The 21,425-nt window shown below is 46.1% G+C and overlaps 1 protein-coding gene across 6 annotated transcripts in view; it reads right to left on the reverse strand.

Moving 5' to 3' along the window:
* The window catches only part of CLUH (CLUH binding protein of NUMT mRNA), a 440,989-nt gene that overhangs the window by 290,202 nt on the left and 129,362 nt on the right, over positions 1–21,425 (reverse strand). For all 6 annotated transcript variants that reach the window (XM_086954526.1, XM_086954524.1, XM_086954527.1 and 3 more), the window contains exons 3-4: positions 7,257–7,428; positions 3,759–3,902 (exon numbers count right to left, since the gene is read on the reverse strand). In XM_086954526.1, coding sequence (XP_086810652.1) covers positions 3,759–3,902; positions 7,257–7,428 — 316 coding nt within the window. The remainder of the gene's footprint in view (positions 1–3,758; positions 3,903–7,256; positions 7,429–21,425) is intronic.

A 21,425-nucleotide genomic window follows, 5' to 3' on the forward strand; every position in this document is an offset into this window, starting at 1 on the left:
CCTTAAATGCCTTCAATGTCTCTCTAACGCCAACAGACTCCGCAAAATCCCTAGGGATCACTCTCGACCCCAAACTGGCCATGAATAAACACATCTCAAATACCGCCAAAAGTGCGTTCCTGAACTTGAAACTTCTCTACAAAATTAACCCCCCCCCTCCCAAAGACCTGAAACAGGCCACGCAGGCATTTGTGCTCTCCAGAATGGACTATGGCATCGCAGTGCTGACTGGGACAGCCAAGTCACACCTGGGACCTCTCACCTCCACCCTTAACGCAGCAGCAAGAATGGTCACAGGAACAAAGTAATATGAGCACATCTCTCCGGCACTCAAAGAACTGAAGTGGCTCCCGATTGACCAACGAACCAGCTTCCGCACAGCTTGCCTCACACATAAAGCCCTGCATACAGGGAAACCAGAATACCTGGCCAACAAACTCAAAAGGGCCGGTCAATCCAGGAACCTTCAGAAGCTCCAACACACTCCTACTCATCCCTCTGAAATCACCGAAACACAAAACCGCAAATAAATCCTTTGCGGGGAATGCTCCTAGGATCTGGAACTCAATCCCCCCAACCCATATCAGAATGACCGCCTCCTTCCCGCAATTCAAATCGCTACTCAAAGCCCACTTCCTATTGCGCTCCGGCGCTTAATGAGAACCCCGAGCCTGTCGGTGAAAGGACGCTATCTCTCCGAACCCAGAGCCGGCTGATGCCCTCCTGATCTCCGTCCCATATTGCGTTCAAGTTGTTGTTTTACAGACTCTATTTCCTGCTTGTGTTCTTAATTCCTTATTTTCCTCCTTTGTTGCATATCTGTACTTGCTGTGATACCCCAGTGTCCAGCTAGCGCTATACACAACTTCAATAAATAAATAAATAAATCTTCCATTCAGTGCCCGAAGGTTTTAGTGTTATAGGTCATTGAGAAAGCAACGTTTTTTCCTGTCTAGTAGGACGATTTGTGGTGGTACATTGTAAATTCTGTTTAAAGCTAGTAACTCCTCCCCTTCTGCCGAGCCAATAAGATCTTGATTTAGGTCCCCTGTCAGAAGGAAGAGTGGATTTTCCATCTGAGTGACGTACTCGGCCAGTTGATTAGTGATTTTGGTTGAATCTTTCGCTTTATTTTTTAGATGTACATAGAAATTGATTATGCAGAATGGCCAGCGAGTCAGCGGTGTCAAGGCCACAACAAACTGTGAACTTGGCTGCATCTCTCCCCTCAGCAAAAGCTTGGGAGAGCACCGTCCGGGCCTCCTCCGGACACTGAGGCACCACCTGTGCCACTGTATCCCACACAGAGTGGGAATAACGGCCCAAGAGGCATGCGGTGTTCACAGACTGCAGCGCTGAACTGAAATCTTCTTCCCAAACTGCTCCAGTTTCTTGGATTCCCTGTCTAGAGGTGCGGAAGGGAATGTGCCTGGAGACGCAGAGGCTTGGACATCCAAGCTCTCAGGGGTAGGGTATTGGGAGAGGAAAATGGGGTTGCCCGGAGCAGGACGATGGCGTCGGGCCATGTTCCTATCCACAGGAGCCCCTGTGTTGGGCCTGGACCAGGTGTCCAAAAGGACGTCTGAAAATGCATCACTAAAGGACAGCAGCGGCTCCGCTGAGGAAGCCGCCTGTCGAAGCACTTCTGGCAGGAGGTTAGTCCAGACGGCCACTGTAGGGAACTCGAGGTGGAGAGCCTCTACTGCCCTACGCAACACCACTGAATAAGTACCACCCTCCTCCGTAGCCACGGTAGAAGGAGACAGTGCGCAATGTTCTGGTGAGAAATCCAGATCACCGGCATCCCCCAAATCCTCTGCCCAGTCCGGGTCTAACTGACATTGGGCTGAGAGAGGGTCCTCCCAGTCTTCTACAACCTGCTGGGCAGGTGAAAAAGATGGAGGAGGATGGAGATTAGGATAAAAATTCCCTATCGGCGTTGATCAACACCGGTCCGGCACTGTCTCCACGTCGGGGTGAAAGCCAGGGACGACATTGGCTGGGTAGCCGGGCAGTGCCATAGATGTCGAGGGCGCTGGAGGTCGTACAAGGGCAACCGACATCGGCTGGAATCCTTGCACGGATCCATGGGGGTCTCGCGGCAGCTAGGCTGGAGCAGTCAATGACGTCGGGGACGGAGCCGCTGACGAAGAAGGGCGAGGACTCCCAGTCTGACCTGCGGGGCCTGAAGGCGTGCCGGCGGGCCAAAGAGGCGGTCCATGGCTGACAGAAATTCCTGCAGCTGGGCCGGGGTCTACGACGGACCCGGGAAGGGCGGGTAAGCCAACTGCGTAGTCTCCGCCAGAGCCACAGGAGAGGTACCACCCGCACCCTGTGCCGTGTCGTGGGACAGGCTAGGGGAAGGCAAAGAGACGTCGCTTCTTCGACTTTTTGTGCTTTGTCTTACCTGACCCCAAGTGCAAAGATTTTGTCGAACGATGGTGGCGGTTCTGCGACCGGTTCCCCGACCTCCCACTGGACCGGGACCTTGAACGGCGCGGGTCCGACTCCCGGGCCTCAAGTAAACTTCGGGACCGCTCCCGCAAAGGATCAAGTATTGCCTAAACCAGAACTCCTGTTCTCTCATCTTTTATGCTCCCCTTCCCTTTCATTTAACCTAGTACCTTCCGCGCACAGAAGTCTATAACCTGATGACAGAGTATACCAACCATTCAAAAGCTGCATTTTAGCCGGACTTAGTGTCTATCTTAATAATCCAAATATACTCCTCTTACACCTGGCCAGTGCTTGTTGTCTTGGAAACCCGATGGTGATGTGACTATCCTAATACTCTATATATTGTACCTAGTAGCTCCTTCCTTAACGTTCACATGTACAATCAGAATATATGTTTTGCTTCAAGACAGACCTATGGTGGCTTATAAAATGCCACCAGAGGGAGGGTATCTATCGCTCCTTGGTGGATTCCACACAACTTTGCCTGCCGGCTTAAGAGTGCCTCCATATGCTGGGTACCTATTGTTTAACAATGGTTTCAATATGGTGTTTTACTGGTAACTTAACCATGCCTCCAGGGGTTGGCACCTATCGTCTAAGGATGGACTCCATACAGAGTTTTATTGGCTTAACAGTGCCTCAAGGGATTGGGCAACATCTGTTTGAGGACTGACTCCAAATCAAGTTTTATAGATAGCTTAGCAATGCCTCCGATTTCGACTCCTATTACTTCCTGGTGGACTTAGCACAAAGAGGTGTGCTTCTATCTCATCAGGGTGGATACTGACCAGTCCTGCATTGGTGGGAGCTCCCCCCCAGTGAAAACATGCAAGCACTGGAACATGCTACAAATAATTTAAGGATTATCAACAGCTACCTTAAACTTGAAAAAAGACTTGGCTGCTTCTAGAACTGAGAATCAATTGACTTGCACTACAAGTGAAATTGGTTTGTACATGCTGCCTGCAAGACTATCCTTGACACTGCTTTTGCTGACCATTTCATGTATAAAGCACAGCTACACATGCCCACAAGACAGGAGCACATATTTCTGGTTGTAAGCTTGACACCGAAACACACTATTCAAGGATGACACATTTAACACCATCCTTCTTTGTTCATGCACAGCATAGTACTTTTACCAATCAGAAAGTGCTTCTGGCTACATAAAGCAAAGGCACTACACAAATGATACATTAAATACAATATCAACCTGCTCACAACACTGCTTTGCTGAAAACTAAATAATATAACCCCTGCATTGGAATGTAGCACACTGAAAAAAGTCAAAGAGTTCTCACCGCCTAGATCCCCATCAGTGAAGACACTCAGAAAGGAGAGCGAGTTGCAGTCCACACCATTGAAGGAGTCTGACGGATCTAAGCTCTTCAGAAGATCTCGGATGTGTCGGACGTGGATCCGTGCTTCACGCACTGTGTAGGGCTCTGCAAAAATAAAGAAAGACACACTAACAGTTTGTGGCTCCAAAGAAATGTTGCTTTCCCAGTTTTTTTCCTTCCTTTTTGTCAATTTTATCATTAATTAAGGCCTTTATAAAGCACTCCAGGTCACCTTTCAGTTACTTTAGAGCACTCCATAGGAGAAAACTATAGCTTGACAACTAGTAAGGGATATACAGTTCAGTCAAACCCCTTCTCTACATTAAGTTCAGGAAAGGCAAATATGAATTCTTGTGTTTTCAAATGTTTCCTTAACATCTTGTCAATGAGTTCAGATTTCAAATTTGGCCTAAGTGGGGTTTCAGAGTTTAGGTCCTTACTACTTTCATGGTTCATTCTCTTTAACAACTCCTGGCTGATCAAGTGGGCAGGCGGAATTCTATAGTTGGGACCTATTGAGAAGTAACTTTCTACAGGTAGACAGTGCTGTGCCCCAGGATGCTAGATGGATAATGCCCATGACTTTAAATGTGATTCTAGCAAATCCTGGGATGCAGTGGAGTACTTACAAGGTAGGTTTCCAGGCTGCATTTTATGGAGCAGTCGCTTGCCTCGACCCTTTTGCTTCTTTATGTGGATTTTATGGAGCCTGAAAAATTGCTTTGTTGGGGAGACTGGATGAGGCAATAAGTCTCTTGTCACTTCAACTCAGTGGTCAGTGTGGATAAGTGAGATGAATATTCGGAGAACAAAGAGTGGCATATTGATGTTTGTATGTCACTGTATCAACTTGGGGAACAACTTGGCACACAAAAGATGTGACCAGTTCTTTACTTTTGATGATGTGCACAAAGGGGTTTCAAGGCAATAAAGCCAATGAAAGAGTAGGGGGAGGGCTCATTGAAATTTGGAACTAGTATCTCAGTCTTGACACCAATGATACACAGGAAGTTCTCCTTCATCCAATGTAAGAAATGGGCCAAGTATGAAGCGATGTTTATTGAATTGTCTAGTTTACTTTCCAAGCAGAAGGGGATTTGTGTATTGTCTGCAACAATTTGGAATTTTATCTGGTAATGTTAAAGGAGCTGCACCACAGATCATAGACATACAATGAACAGAAAGTATCATCGATATAATGTTTGAAAGAATGTTGTAAGGCACTGGTTGCATGGATGATCTGAATAATCTAATCATGACCATTTGGATGCTGTTGGACAGAAGCACAGGTCTGGATGTGAATGCCCAATGTTTGATTTTATCCAGCAGGACTGAAGTCATCAAGCAAAACCAGGACATAGCAAATATTTTGTTTTGAAGAATGAAGTGCACATTTGCTGTGATGGAGAACATTTTATTCTCTTGCAAGTCACTCTAATTTCCTTCCTTCCCAAATAGCATCTTCTCCCCTTACCCAGATTTCTCTGGGCACAGAAAATAGGTGGTGAAAATAAGAATCATGTGTGAGGAAAAATTACATGCTGTGGTGCAAGTTGAGATTGTATGGGTGTCATTTCTTCTCTTTGAATTTTTTGATTTGTGAGTGGGAAGATACAGATCTGGGGTACATCACCATTCCCAGAGAATAAGAGTAACCATTCCGGTCACATATGCAGGTTAACATCGGGCCTACTGGATTACCATTGAGCAGCATCCATTTAATCTATTAATATTGCTCTCAATTGCCAGGCTAGGCTTCAGATGTCACTTCTAAGCCACATCTACAGCAATTAATTATAACCTCAGTGTAGACATATCTGAGAAAATACTTATCGAAAACACATTACATGTGAAGTCCACAATGTAAAAGAAAATAGGGTAAATAGGATTTGCACAGTTTTGTTCCATGTGAGAAAGTGAAGTACAGAAGGAAAAGTTAATTAGCTGTGGTAACCATGTTTCTGGTGGGTACTCTATCTACCTGTAGATTCCTCACCTGCAGAACTGTCACCAGGCGTCCCTGCATACCTTGCATCAAGGACGTTGTGTATCACAAAGGTGTGCAATGAAGCCCACTTTGGCGATTTACATACTTCTTCAATGTGGATACCTCGAGCCAGTGCCGAGGTTGTTGACTTAGCCCTGTGGAATGGAATTCGATTTCTTCAAGCAGCTTCTTCTGCCGAGAATGTAGCAGATTTTAAAGTAGAGGATGATACATCGGAATAGAGTCCTCTTCTGAACTTCCTTTTCATTCCTGGCTTCACAATTGCCCACAAAGAGCTGGTCATCAGCACGATGATCTTTGGGGAGATCCAGATAGCAATTAACGGAACTCGGATCCAACAGATGCAACCGTTCCTCCTTCTTGAAAGGATGAGGTGGCGGGTGACTCTCAGACAATAGAAAGTCTACCACCTGTGGCAAGTGAAAGAGGCTCAATTGTCCCTGCTCAATCTCCAAGCATAAAGGAGCCCTTGGAGATTGGGAGCAGAACCAGTCCCTTTGGTATTTGATTTATCATTTATAGAGCATGACAATTACCCTAAGGCATCAAGGTGCGAGAGACCGACTGTCCCGAAAGGGAGATGGAGAGGAGAGTAGAACTGAATAGATGCTAGGCCAAAAAGAGCCAAGTCTTAAGAGCCTTTCGGAATGGAAGCAGAAGGGGTATAGATCTAAAGGTATGGGAGTTCCAAAGTTTACTCGCTGCCACCGAGAATGCTCTGTCCCCCCACTTTCTCTTTTTTTTGGTACCACCAATTGCATTTGGAGCGTAGAGCGCAAGGGTCTACTGGGGGAGTGCCAACTAAACATAGATTTAAATCTTGACGGTTAGGGAAGATGCAGTGACTTATGAACCATACGGAGTGATTTGTAGTCAATACGTTTTTCGATAGGGAGCCAGCGCTGGGATTCTAGTCCCTTTCTGGCGGATTGTTTCCTGGGAATGTTCAGAACAAGTTGGTGAGTGGTTCCAGTTTGGATTTTAGGAGTGAGGGCAATGTGGGATTCTGGAGAGCAAACAGGAACAGCTGAAAATGTGGGTAGGTTTGGCTCTGGGAACCTTTACCCCATTGGTTAGGAAGAAGCCAGGAGTCACCCCCACTCACTTACTAGTGTCAACCATAAATGTGGAATCCCAAGACACTCTGCGGAAAATGCTTTCTGGGGCTGCGTAAGATCTGAAAAGGACTGGACCTGCTGTGTGTGACCTGGGAGGAACCCTGAAGGATTGGACCAGCGACCTCTTGTAGCAAGGACAAATAGGTGCACTCTAATGGTCAACTGGCTGATATCCTGTGTGGCTACAGGGACATATGCCGCAAAAAGGCTTTTTCCTGAAGAGACTAGTTGACCAGTACCACTGTACCTTGCTGGTGGAATCTGCTAGAGTGAGTCCTGGCCACAAACTAAGATAGTGAATTTATTTACAATACCATAAAGGATTATACTTGCCTTCCACCACTTTCAACAGTGCCCCCTCCTGGAGCCCTTCAATGCTCTTAAGTTCTGAAAAGTTGTCAAGCACGTTGCCATCCAGCTGCATGGAGAAGCAGGTGCGGTGGCAGGTATCCTCTCGGTCCATGAGCACCTGGTGAATCTCTTGCACCATTTCCTGGGGAGAGACCTGGTAGGGAAATTAGAAAACATGCTATTTCCTTTAATGAAAAGCAAAAAACAGTAGACTCATACTGAGGGGTTCCATAATTATCGCACAGAAGACTCTGAGAGCACACACACAGGGCACACAATGCATTGCTTGTGTGAACATGTTAAGCATGATGTTGACCACGCTTCATTGAGACTTGAAGCAATCTTGCTCGAAACAAAAAAAACATTAATGGGAAGGTTATGTTTTAAAGTTAGTGATTTTAGCAAGGCTTTCTGCCCTACAGTGTGAGCCACTTTTACGTTTTGGATGAGTAGCATTTTAAAGCTATTACAGATTACTCTAGAGCAGGAAGCATATGGAAGCCTCGTACATAGAGAAGAAGAATTGTGTGGCAGTAAGGTGCTAAGAAAGAAAGAACACTATTCCTTTTGGTTAAAGTTCATAGCTAATTTTGGGAACACTCATGTCTCTGGAAACCCAATGCTCAGTCAATGGAGTGGAGGTGCCACACAGAATGCTGCCAACATTTTCTCAGTGGCTTCGGATGTAAGTTGAAGCAACCAAGTGGCCAGAGCCCATGTGGCAGAGAAAGCACAAAAAAGTAATGCATCGAGCAAGCCCTCTATCCAGAATGTGCATGAGGTTGTCAAAGTACTGGTGAAAAGTGAACATGGCTAATGGTAAATATTAAATATTTAAGGCTGTGGGCACAGTCTAGGATGGGATCCATCCGACCCCAGATTGGTTCCCAAAGGCAATGTTTTTCAATGGGGATCGATGATGGCAGAAATTTCAAAGACCAGTACCTCAAAACTGTCCAATCGCCATCGCAAGTTTTGGTTGACAAAGGTATACGTGGGACAAGGGGCACCCACAGGACCAACGAGATCATCAGTTGGAACTAGTATTTGGTTGTGACTTTAATATGCAACAACTATGGAACCTTATGTTTTTGAAGGAGAAATAAAACCATTTAAGAATTAGAGTGATCGGTCTCAGACTGCGATACTACCTACAAAGTGTAGGATGAACAGTACAATTATCCCTGTCCCTCTCACACGGTAGCAGACGTATATGGGCTTCCATAAAGTCAGTAGAGGTGCAGATCAAGTATGACACAGAAGATCTGCACAGTGGGGTGCAGATCTTCGTCTTCCTAGTTCAGGTTTGGCCAAGAGTAATGATTTCTCCCCATAGTTAGGGGGTGGCTTTCACATATGAGACAACCTGAGCCTGCTTGTCCGGCCATAGAGGTACTCGTGGTCTTGGGTCTGCTCTTCCCACAACAGGCAATTTGGCTGTCTTAATTTGATAGGAAAACTCTACTCTACACACCATTAAATTATACCTATTTGTTACTTTCTTCAAACTCTTCCTTCATCATTCTTGCTCCCATGCTCGTTCAACCACTCCTTTTCTATTTGCTATACCTTTCTAATTCTATATCACTGTCTTTTCTCCAACCTTTCTTCATTTACAATCAGCAACTCCCTGATCTGACCGTTCTCTGCCTTACTGCAACGCCACCAGCCGCACGGTGTCTCTGCTGTCAATATAAAATAGGTGAGGAATAAAGGGCCTTGCATAGCGACCTGTAAGTCTACTGCACTGCACCTGAGCAACAGAGAATATTGGGGCAGAATTACTACCGACATACCCCTTGATTTACAGCTCACATGGCCATCAACAATTTCCTGACCTTATTCTACAAATCATTAGCATACACTTATCAAGCACTTCATAACCTAAAGGCGTCATGGTGCCACATTTTCAAACCTGATCACTTCCAACCTATTTGCTCATTCAGTGAGGCCAAAGTATTTGAAGGGATGGTCTGAATTGATCCAGCATCAAGGGATACTCACAAGCTAGTCCGTATGAGGAGATAACGCTCCCAGCGAGAGTATTACACACAAGACCCCATGTCACAAGGATAACTTGTCTCCAGTTCTTTGCTTTAGTGTGCATCAGGCCCTACTGGGACCTATGCAACAAATGAACAGGACAGCAAGCCATTGAAACCGCACCTCGTCCTTGTCCACAATATATGTCCAAAGGATCTATTTTTAACATGTCTGTGTGCACTCAGTAAAAGCACCCGCTGCTGCCAAAGGATGCAACCATATGGTCAAATTATACTCATAATACAAAATAAATAGGGAGTCACCCTTTATGGGGAATGGGTTTATAGTCAACAAACATCAAACGGTTCCCTTTTCCTAGTTGTAGATGATAGAAGGGCTGCATACCGCAGTCTGCCCTATCAATGCGTTTACTCAGCAACAGGGGAGTATAATCAAGTTTGAGGCGCACTACACAGTAACAAATTTACAGGGGAACTAATCAATATGGGTCATATTCCTTTCTTACTTAAACATTCAAAGTTATAACCAAATTCAGGGGTACATGAGTGGTAAGACAAGAGGTAATGATCAGATAATAGAGGTTTGGTTGATTTAAGCCAGTATATTTATTTTTCACAAAAATTGATATTATACATTTATTGACATTTCATAACAAGCATTGGAAATGCAATAGGGCTCGCATTAGGAAAGTTTGAGCTATTGGTTATATAAATGATTTGTTTTTTTATTTATGTGTTATTTTTTCAAATAGTTAAATTAATAGCTTTGTCATTTACAATGCCAATAGTTATAACTTTCGCAAATGTGACACCAATAGCATTTGTAATGCAACATGTTTTGTATTTACGTGACTTAGAAGTATTGATATTACAAATAACAATGCTTTTAATTTCTTTAAATAATTAATACTTAAATAATTTATATAATTTGTAATGGCAGAGGGGGAGATGTGTAGAGGGAGATCCTTATTTGACTGAAACTAGACAAAGCAAAGTGCAAGCCATGTTTCCATCACTTGCCTCGATATACAGAGCGATGCTTTCTTTCAGAGGGAAGCACTGCTGCAATCTTGGTATGGGATGGGTTACTTTTAACCAAACGTTTGAGCTTTATGGTGGGATACACTGCAGGCGCGGTGCGTCCATTGGGGCGTAGGGGCGTAGCCCCACTAAGCTCCATGGACCCACTGCATCGTAACTAATATACAAATGCTAACATTAAAATAATTGCGCTACCCGCCGGCCGGGAATCCGGGAGACTCCCGACTTTCCCGGAGTGCGCGGGGGGTGGGGTTTGGGGATGGCTGGGCCTGCTGCGCAAGTGTATTTTTGGGCAGAAACTAGCCCGCGCATGCGCAAATTGTTTCCCCTGTGCAGTTCCCCTTAGAGAGAGGACCAGGGGGCGGGCAGCAGCCCCCGGGGTTAAACAGGGCGACTGGGCGAGCAGTCATGGTGCCCCCCCAGCCAATCCGATTGGCTGGTCAATACTAAAGCCCGGGTCCTGCAAGGAGTGCTGGACGCAGAATTAGTTGTTTCTTTAATCAATAGTCTAATCTGTAAGCAAATGCAATTTAATATATTGCTTTTGGCCACGTACATATGTCAAAGGTCGTCTGCGTAGAAATTTGACCAGTAGCGAATAGACAGCTATTTTGGACCTAGACGCACTTCCTTGGCATGGTTCTCTTTACCCTTTCAGACACACATTAACTCCGCAAGCTGAAATGACTTGAGATAGTTCAGTGTGTTAAAGCATCTGCTGCAGAAATGTGTGCGTCTATTCCAGGTCACCCGTTTATTTCACGGCATGAAGTTGTAAAAATGTATACATGACTTTGGTATGAATATGTACCATCAAAACTGCAGGGCCACACCAAAGGGCAGAGGATGTGGTCTGACGGTTAGCGCGGCAAACTTGGGTGCTGTGAAACCAGGTTTGAGCCTCTTATCGAGCCATCAAAATTTATACATTGCTTTGGTGTTAAATAAATAGATGTTTTAAAAAACAAATAAAAATGATGTTCCGACTAAGGTGTGAAATTGGTGTCGAATAAATACATGTTTTAAAAACAGTTAATATTAATCATGTATCATTGGTGCTGGAGTACAAGGTTCGAGACTGGTATTGAACACTGACAAGCTGTGTGCAAGTTATATGGTCATAAAAATGCATGAATGATGGATGGATGCAGGGTGGGTGCATTAATGATTGTTGGGTGGGTGCATGGATGGATGCATACATGATGGGTGGATGCATGAATGAATGATGTATGGATGCAGGATGGGTGGGTGGATGCATGAATGAATGATGTATGGATGCAGGATGGGTGGATGCATGAATGATGTATGGATGGATGCATGCATGATGGGTGGATGAATGAATGATGTATGGATGCAGGGTGGGTGGGTGGATGGGTGGATGAATGAATGAATGATGTATGGATGCAGGATGGGTGGGTGGATGGATGGGTGGATGCATGAATGATGGATGCATGCATGATGGATGCATGCATGATGGGTGGATGCATGATGGATGGGTGGATGCATGAATGAATGATGTATGTATGCAGGATGGGTGGGTGGATGGATGGGTGGATGCATGAATGAATGATGTATGGATGCAGGATGGGTGGGTGAATGGGTGGGTGGGTGAATGGGTGGATGCATGAATGATGTATGGATGGATGCAAGGTGGTGCGGGCTCGCTCGCTCGCGGTGCAATATGCAAATTAGTTTACGCCTCACCACTTTCAAATGTCACCAGCCGCCCCTGGGATACAGTATGCTTGGAGCTTTATGGTGGGGTACAGTACTGATGTTAGGGAGTCAAGGGCGCCCTGTTGGATGAAAGTGCTGGACGAATAAGATAACTACAGTACAAAGATGAAGTGTGCAAACATCACAGTATGTAACGTGCTTGGTGCTTTAACAGATCGTAAACTCCTTGGTTAAAAAAAGCTAAGTGCATTCAGTGCGTTAGTGGTCCCAACACCCCGCCCCCATCTGGAGAAGTAATATGACGCTGCTGGCGCTGGCACTGGCCAACCCCGCGTCTAACAAGGTGTGGGAAAGCAAATGGCTTGCAAATACAGGGAAGCAGATAAAAAGTTAAGTAAAGCAGTAAGGCGAAGAATCTGGGAAGGAAGCGGCATAGTCCACCATAATTTTAAACTCGGGGCAGACAAGCCCTCCATTATGTGAGGAGTCTCAAAGGGACACACACTCTAGTCCAGAACAAGAGAAAACAAGCAGCCGGGGGTGGTAAACTCCTTGGGTAAACAAGAGCAGTGTGGCGTGGAAATGGTGCTAAGAAGTGTGTTTGCAGCCAGCATCCTTTTAAATTGTCTGCTAGAAAGCTCCCAGGCCCTTCCCTAAAGAATGCCGTCCCTCGAAGTACGTGTCTGCTGTGTAGTAATAGACCGGGTTGCTCTGTAGAAGTGATGTGCCTGCCGCGCGCCCTCGAGCATAATAAAATCTACTGATTTTTCCTATTTCCCACAGATTGTACTCTGAAGCGGGTTTCTACACAAATAACAGTTTGTTTGGGGAATAATGGGCGTTGCACAGCTAACGGAGAGGTATGTCCTGCCTCGTGTCTCAGTGGTAGTTGGAAATATTATTGTTGTAATGCAATATGTGTTGTCTTTCCGAATCTCCTATCCGTACTCGACCTTTGATCCGCCTGTGCTTGAAAGCTGATGATACGCACACATTAAAATTACCTCTCAAGTTTCAACATGCTTTCACTGTTATAAATAGGCGTTCAAAAAACAACGAGGGAGGAAGGGTGACGAGACACATGGGGAGCAGCAGGCCGAGCAGTGAATAATATGGGGAGGAGAAATGCCGGCCTGAGGCAGAGCACACGCTGAGAAGCTTGTTGGGAGGGGGGCTGGGCTGACTTTGATGTGGTAATGCGAGGCAGGCAGGCAGGCGGCTGGTGGCATTGTGCACGCGCTTTTTAGGGCTTGCGCTTGCGCAATGACCTAAAAAGCACATGCACTTCAAGGAATCGCCAGTGGAATCGCCAGTGGTGGTTAAACACTGGATAAGCCATAATAGAGCTTCGCCAGCGATGCGCAGAAGCGCATCAGCAGGCGAGCCCTAAAAACAATATACTATCCATTTTATACAAAGGCATAATCATAAAACATTTTCTGTTAAAAAAAAGACTGTTGATGCGGCGTTTCGGTGAACAAGTTGAACACCTTCTTCAGGACAAAGCTTTCTATGGTTAAAAACAACCTATACAAAAGATGTAAACAGAAAAACTTTGTTACTAAGCATTCTATTCAACAAACAGACCTCTTTATTCCATTTTTAAACTGTAATTACTCTGATCTGATCAGTATTACCTCTATCTTCTATATGTCTCTGTTTATACATTACATATATTTCATTCAACAATAAGAATTCCAATGACAAGGGGGGGGGGGGGGGGGGGCATTTATACATGTTTGTTGAAAAAGATTTATTTTAACTTCTACCATTTGTTGCCCCGTGGTGTCTCGTTTCTTGATCTACTCTGTTGTCAGAGTCTAAGAGGACAACATGCTAAACCTTATCGTAAGATTCTAATTTCAGCTATATGGTGTATGTCCTCCAAGTCCTACTCGTATAGTTATACTATGACGTCAAGGAGGTCCTCTTGGTGTAATCATCATAAAAAACATTTGGTCTCTGTCTCGATGTATTGTCCTATTATTTTGGGTCCCATTTCTCTTCACTATTGATGTAAAGGATCGAATCACATTGTTATTCACATCGCGGTAATTCAAACTCCGCGTATACATCGAGACAGAAATCAACCTCGGGGAATAAAGATTTAGACAAGCAGGATGAATATGTTCCAAGATGTCCGAAGTGTTTACAGACATATGGCCGGGCATACGATCAAAATTCTCCTAATTAGAATCAATTAGGTGCTTGTTATTCAATTAACCAGAGTATAAGTAAAAGAGCAAAACTGAGCCACGATCTCAGTTGCAGCCCAGACATAGGACGGTGTGGAACCAGCTTCGAGAAAATTTACAAGTAAGTGCTGCCCCTTTCAAACAGTAGGTTTAACCTTTGGTTAACCAACTTCAAAAATAAGGATTTAGTACCTTATTCCTAATACATCTTTTTTAACCTGTTAGAAAGGATTATTAAAATAAAAATTGGTTTTTCTATCCTTTTACAAATAGAATCCCTGAAAATATAAAAGCAGGGGTATCAAGAATCTGATCAACCAGAAAAAGAGAAGGTTTATCGCAGTTAATTAAAAGGTAACACAGATAATGGAGAATGGGAATAAGGAAATGTATCCCTTTTAGATGTGGACAATTAATAACGCTTGGTTATGTTTTCTATAGTTACCTGAGGCTTACACGACACCCAACCTGCAAAAGACCCCTAGTATAACGAACTAGAGGTAAGAGTTATTATTTGAACCTCTCTGTAATCACTAATAGGAGCGGACAGTTCTAAAAATGTTTGTTCAATTGCTTTTATCTGTTGCAGTCCAATACAGAACTACCTTTGAAAAATTAAAAAATAACACAGAAGGGGAAGTTCGTTTAACATAAAAAGAAAAAAGAAAAAATACCAACTAGGAGTAAGCTTATCCAATCAAAGGTCAGCATTTTTTCCAACTATTGTCTTACATGCACTAAGCAAGCGAACGATAATCAGTAAAAGTATCTCTGTCCCCATAGCTAACACTTGGTAATGAACAACCAGCAGCATGAGAAATAACTCCAACAGCAGATAACATATATAAAACCCTTCCTCATAAAACACAAAGTAAGTCAATCAAACGATTTACAGTAAATAGTGATAATCGTTTTTTATGATGATTACCCCAAGAGGACCTCCTTGACGTCATAGTATAACTATACGAGTAGGACATGGAGGACATACACCATATAGCTGAAATTAGAATCTTACGATAAGGTTTAGCATGTTGTCCTCTTAGACTTTGACAACAGAGTAGATCAAGAAACGAGACACCACGGGGCAACAAATGGTAGAAGTTAAAATAAATCTTTTTCAACAAACATGTATAGATGCTCCCCCCTTGCCGTTGGAATTCTTATTGTTGAATGAAATATATGTAATATATGTAATGTATAAACAGACGTATAGAAGATAGAGGTAATACTGATCAGAGTAATTACAGTTTAAAAATGGAATAAAGAGGTCTGTTTGTTTAATAGAATGCTTAGTAACAAAGTTTTTCTGTTTACATCTTTTGTATAGATTGTTTTTAACCATAGAAAGCATTGTCCTGAAGAAGGTGTTCAACTTGTTCACCGAAACGCCGCGTCGACAGTCTTTGTGCTTTTTCTTTAAATTATTTTTTAACAGAAAATGTTTTATGATTATGCTTATGATTATGCCTTTGTATAAAATGGATGATATATTGTTTTTATGAAATGTATAATATCAATTTGTGATAAATCAATATATAGGGGTTCATTCAACCAAACCTCTATTATCTCATCATTACCTCTTGTCTTACCACTCATGTACCCCTGAATTTGGTTATAACTTTGAATGTTTAAGTAAGAAAGGAATATGACCCATATTGATTAGTTCCCCTGCAAATTTGTTACTGTGTGGTGCGCCTCAAATTATATTCATAACACAACTAGTGGTGCACCATGTCACTTTGCTATTTATGCTGCACGTACTGTGCACACAATTCGCAGGAATCAGTTTTTGTACTTTCCTGTACAATACCACTACACATAGAAAACTCAACAAACAATAATCTTCCACAGAATAAAAAAAATCCAGCTAGGCTGGTTTTTATTACGTTGAACATTATCTGAAAATTCAGGGAAAGGTATTTCATAATATTGAAAAAAAGCAAAGGCAAACCTGGAAACTTCGGAGCGGAGAAAAATTGAGAAATCTTTTGCACATTGCCAATAGTAAACCTGTTGACTTTGGAGCTGCATGCCAAGAGTCCATGATATAAAACAAAGGCATCACAAGCACCAACTGACAGCCCTAAATTAAAAAAGCCCAATCTATTGGTTAGTTCAATCTTCTGCGAACTCCAGCTAGCATTCGGATTGCTTAATATCCTTCTGTGAAAGGCATCTAAAAAAATCATAGGTCGTTTTCTTTCCCAAGACAAAGAGAACAAGCACTCTGTTGCTAGTGTCCTGGCCCAGGACAACACGTTCTGGCACATCATTTTGTTCCTGACAAATTCCAAGCAGTGGCTAAATTGCAGGTATTTGTAAAGTGTGTAAATTAAGTTCAGTTCTAGCCAGGTGGCCGCATATTGCCTGCTCACAGTCTTCTTTCACTTTGTTTTTACATGCTGCTCCATACCTTCGATTATTAGAAAGGTGAAAGTAGAAATAAACAAGAACAAAATTACAAATTAGAAGAGCCACTAGCTGGACTAACAACTGAAATACCTATTAAGTATGCGCAGTTATATAAAGCAGAAATGGAAGGTGTAATCACGTTAGTAACACAACAAGGTACAGATGTGCTCTAGTTTGCCAAGTAAGTTTAGCGTGATGTTAGTTCAGTCTACGAATCCGAGCACTCCAGGGTTTCATACCTTTCATTGGAGTAACTTGAAATAAAATACTAGGGCTGTAAAACACATTGACTTCCGAGATAACAAAACCTCTTCTACAGTTGAAATTCAAACACAGGTTTCAGGGAAATAAAAACTATTCTTTTTCTCCACATCCAGAAATGTTAGATATTCTTTTCTTTTTTTGCAACAGAACTAAAAGTAGAGTAGAGCCAAGCAATGCAATCAGCAGTGTCATCCGTCCATTCCTGAGACCAATGTGCCTAGAAGGCTGTAAATTACATGGAAGTAAACTTCATTTAGAGGAAGGTTGCAAGCACCTAAAGAGGGCGTCCTGGATCTCCCTTGTGAATTAAACGCCTAATATTTTGGGGTTTAGAGAGATGAAGACTGAAGGTGTAAATGTGCACTGTAATGGTTGCTATTTCACCAACAGGATGCTCTCCGTGAAGTCGAACATGGCATGATCATGAGGAGCCCTGTTCGCGGAGAAGAGAGGACTGTTCGAGCTCGAAGAATGTTAATCACTAAGGACAGGGTTTGGTGAGGAACAGAACAGTTACTTACCCTTGAGCTGGAAGTGCTTCAGAGGTGCAGATGGCGTGAGGTCCTGAGGCTGGAACTGCTTCAGGGGTGCAGATAGCGTGAGGTCCTGAGGCTGGAACTGCTTCAGAGGTGCAGATGGCGTGAGGTCCTGAGGCTGGAACTGCTTCAGGGGTGCAGATGGCGTGAGGTCCTGAGGCTGGAACTGCTTCAGAGGTGCAGATGGCGTGAGGTCCTGAGGCTGGAACTGCTTCAGAGGTGCAGATGGCGTGAGGTCCTGAGGCTGGAACTGCTTCAGAGGTGCAGATAGCGTGGGGTCCTGAGGCTGGAACTGCTTCAGGGGTGCAGATAGCGTGAGGTCCTGAGGCTGGAACTGCTTCAGGGGTGCAGATAGCGTGAGGTCCTGAGGCTGGAACTGCTTCAGGGGTGCAGATGGAATGAGGTCCTGAGGCTGGAACTGCTTCAGAGGTGCAGATAGCGTGGGGTCCTGAGGCTGGAACTGCTTCAGAGGTGCAGATAGCGTGGGGTCCTGAGGCTGGTACTGCTTCAGAGGTGCAGATAGCGTGAGGTCCTGAGGCTGGAACTGCTTCAGGGGTGCAGATAGCGTGAGGTCCTGAGGCTGGAACTGCTTCAGAGGTGCAGATGGAATGAGGTCCTGAGGCTGGAACTGCTTCAGAGGTGCAGATAGCGTGGGGTCCTGAGGCTGGAACTGCTTCAGAGGTGCAGATAGCGTGAGGTCCTGAGGCTGGAACTGCTTCAGAGGTGCAGATAGCGTGGGGTCCTGAGGCTGGAACTGCTTCAGAGGTGCAGATAGCATGGGGTCCTGAGGCTGGTACTGCTTCAGAGGTGCAGATAGCGTGTGGTCCTGAGGCTGGAACTGCTTCAGGGGTGCAGATAGCGTGAGGTCCTGAGGCTGGAACTGCTTCAGAGGTGCAGATGGAATGAGGTCCTGAGGCTGGAACTGCTTCAGAGGTGCAGAGGTGCAGAGGTTCTGAGCTGGGATGCTGCAATGAGATAAATAACGGTGATGGATCAAGCCCTGATCTTTGGACTGGGTAAGAGTGGTCTGCTTAATTCAGACACTCTGTTCATCACCACCCCCTTTTCTGAATCGTCAGAGGTGCAGATAGCATGAGGTCCTGAAGCTGAAAGTGCTTCAGAGGTGCAAATAGTATGAGGTCCAGTACCAGGAACTGCTACAGAGGTGCAGATAACATGAAGTCCAGGACCAGGAACAGCTTCAGAGGTGAAGATGGCATGAGGTGCACAGGCTGGAGGTGCTTCAGAGGTGGAGACAGCATGAGATGCACAGGCTGGAGGTGCTTCAGAGGTGGAGAGGGCATGAGGTGCACAGGCTGGAGGTGCTTCAGAGGTGGAGACAGCATGAGATGCACAGGTTGGAGGTGCTTCAGAGGTGCAGATGGCATGAGGTGCACAGGCTGGAGGTGCTTCAGAGGTGCAGATGGCATGAGGTGCACAGGCTGGAAGTGCCTCAGAGGTGGAGACAGCATGAGGTCGAGAGGCTGGAAGTGCTTCAGAGGTGCAGATGGCATACGGTGCACAGGCTGGAAGTGCTTCAGAGGTGGAGACAGCATGAGGTACTGAGGCTGGAGGTGCTTCAGAGGTGCAGATGACATGAGGTCCAGAGGCTGGAGGTGCTTCAGAGGTGCAGATGGCATGAGGTGCACAGGCTGGAGGTGCTTCAGAGGTGCAGATGGCATGAGGTCCAGAGGCTGGAGGTGCTTCAGAGGTGCAGATGGCATGAGGTCCTGAGGCTGGAGGTGCTTCAGAGGTGCAGATGGCATGAGGTGCACAGGCTGGAGGTGCTTCAGAGGTGGAGACAGCATGAGGTCCAGAGGCTGGAGGTGCTTCAGAGGTGCAGATGGCATGAGGTCCAGAGGCTGGAGGTGCTTCAGAGGTGCAGATGGCATGAGGTCCTGAGGCTGGAGGTGCTTCAGAGTTGGAGACAGCATGAGGTCCAGAGGCTGGAGGTGCTTCAGAGGTAGAGACAGCATGAGGTCCAGAGGCTGGAGGTGCTTCAGAGGTGCAGATAGCATGAGGTCCTGAGGCTGGAACTGCTTCAGAGGTGCAGGTAGCATGAGGTCCTGAGGCTGGAACTGCTTCAGAGGTGCAGATAGCGTGAGGTGCACAGGCTGGAGGTGCTTCAGAGGTGCAGATGGCTTGAGGTGCACAGGCTGGAGGTGCTTCAGAGGTGCAGATAGCGTGAGGTGCACAGACTGGGGGTGCTTCAGAGGTGCAGATAGCGTGAGGTGCACAGGCTGGAGGTGCTTCAGAGGTGCAGATAGCGTGAGGTCCTGAGGCTGGAACTGCTTCAGAGGTGCAGATAGCGTGAGGTGCACAGGCTGGAGGTGCTTCAGAGGTGCAGATAGCGTGAGGTGCACAGACTGGGGGTGCTTCAGAGGTGCAGATAGCGTGTGGTGCACAGGCTGGAGGTGCTTCAGAGGTGCAGATAGCGTGAGGTGCACAGACTGGGGGTGCTTCAGAGGTGCAGATAGCGTGAGGTGCACAGGCTGGAGGTGCTTCAGAGGTGCAGATAGCGTGAGGTGCACAGACTGGAGGTGCTTCAGAGATGCAGATAGCGTGAGGTGCACAGGCTGGAGGTGCTTCAGAGGTGCAGATGGCTTGAGGTGCACAGGCTGGAGGTGCTTCAGAGGTGCAGATGGCTTGAGGTGCACAGGCTGGAGGTGCTCAAGAGGTGCAGATAGCGTGAGGTGCACAGACTGGAGGTGCTTCAGAGGTGCAGATAGCGTGAGGTGCACAGGCTGGAGGTGCTTCAGAGGTGCAGATGGCTTGAGGTGCACAGGCTGGAGGTGCTTCAGAGGTGCAGATGGCTTGAGGTGCACAGGCTGGAGGTGCTTCAGAGGTGCAGATGGCATGAGGTGCACAGGCTGGAGGTGCTTCAGAGGTGCAGATGGCTTGAGGTGCACAGGCTGGAGGTGCTTCAGAGGTGGAGACAGCATGAGGTCCAGAGGCTGGAAGTGCTTCAGAGGTGCAGATAGCGCGAGTTCCTGAGGCTGGAGGTGCTTCAGAGGTGCAGATGGCGTGAGTTCCTGAGGCTGGAACTGCTTCAGAGGTGCAGGTAGCATGAGGTCCTGAGGCTGGAACTGCTTCAGAGGTGCAAATAGTATGAGGTCCAGGAACTGCTACAGAGGTGCAGATAACATGAAGTCCAGGACCAGCTTCAGAGGTGAAGATGGCATGAGGTGCACAGGCTGGAGGTGCTTCAGAGGTGGAGACAGCATGAGATGCACAGGCTGGAGGTGCTTCAGAGGTGAAGAGGGCATGAGGTGCACAGGCTGGAGGTGCTTCAGAGGTGGAGACAGCAGGAGATGCACAGGCTGGAGGTGCTTCAGAGGTGAAGAGGGCATGAGGTGCACAGGCTGGAGGTGCTTCAGAGGTGGAGACAGCATGAGATGCACAGGCTGGAGGTGCTTCAGAGGTGGAGAGGGCATGAGGTGCACAGGCTGGAGGTGCTTCAGAGGTGGAGACAGCATGAGATGCACAGGTTGGAGGTGCTTCAGAGGTGCAGATGGCATGAGGTGCACAGGCTGGAGGTGCTTCAGAGGTGCAGATGGCATGAGGTGCACAGGCTGGAGGTGCTTCAGAGGTGCAGATGGCATGAGGTCCAGAGGCTGGAACTGCTTCGAGGTGCAGATAGCGTGAGGTGCACAGGCTGGAGGTGCTTCACAGGTGCAGATGGCATGAGGTTCAGAGGTGCAGATAGCATGAAGTGCACAACCTAGAAGTGCTACAGAGGTGCGGATAGAGTGAGGTGCACAGGATGGAAGTGCTACAGACGTGCAGATAACATGATGTCCAGGACCAGGAACTGCTTCAGAGGTGAAGATGGCATGAGGTCCAGAGGCTGGAGGTGCTTTAGGTGTGCAGATGGCATGCGGTCCAGAGGCTGGAAGTGCAGATGGCATTAAGTGCACAGGCTGGAGGTGCCTCAGAGGTGGAGACAGCATGAGGTCCAGAGCCTGGAGGTGCTACAGGATGGGGGTGCTACAGAGGTGCAGACAGCATGTGTTACAGAGGCTG

This window comes from Lissotriton vulgaris, chromosome 2_1 (genome assembly GCF_964263255.1).
Source record: "Lissotriton vulgaris chromosome 2_1, aLisVul1.2, whole genome shotgun sequence".
Lineage (NCBI taxonomy): Eukaryota > Metazoa > Chordata > Amphibia > Caudata > Salamandridae > Lissotriton > Lissotriton vulgaris.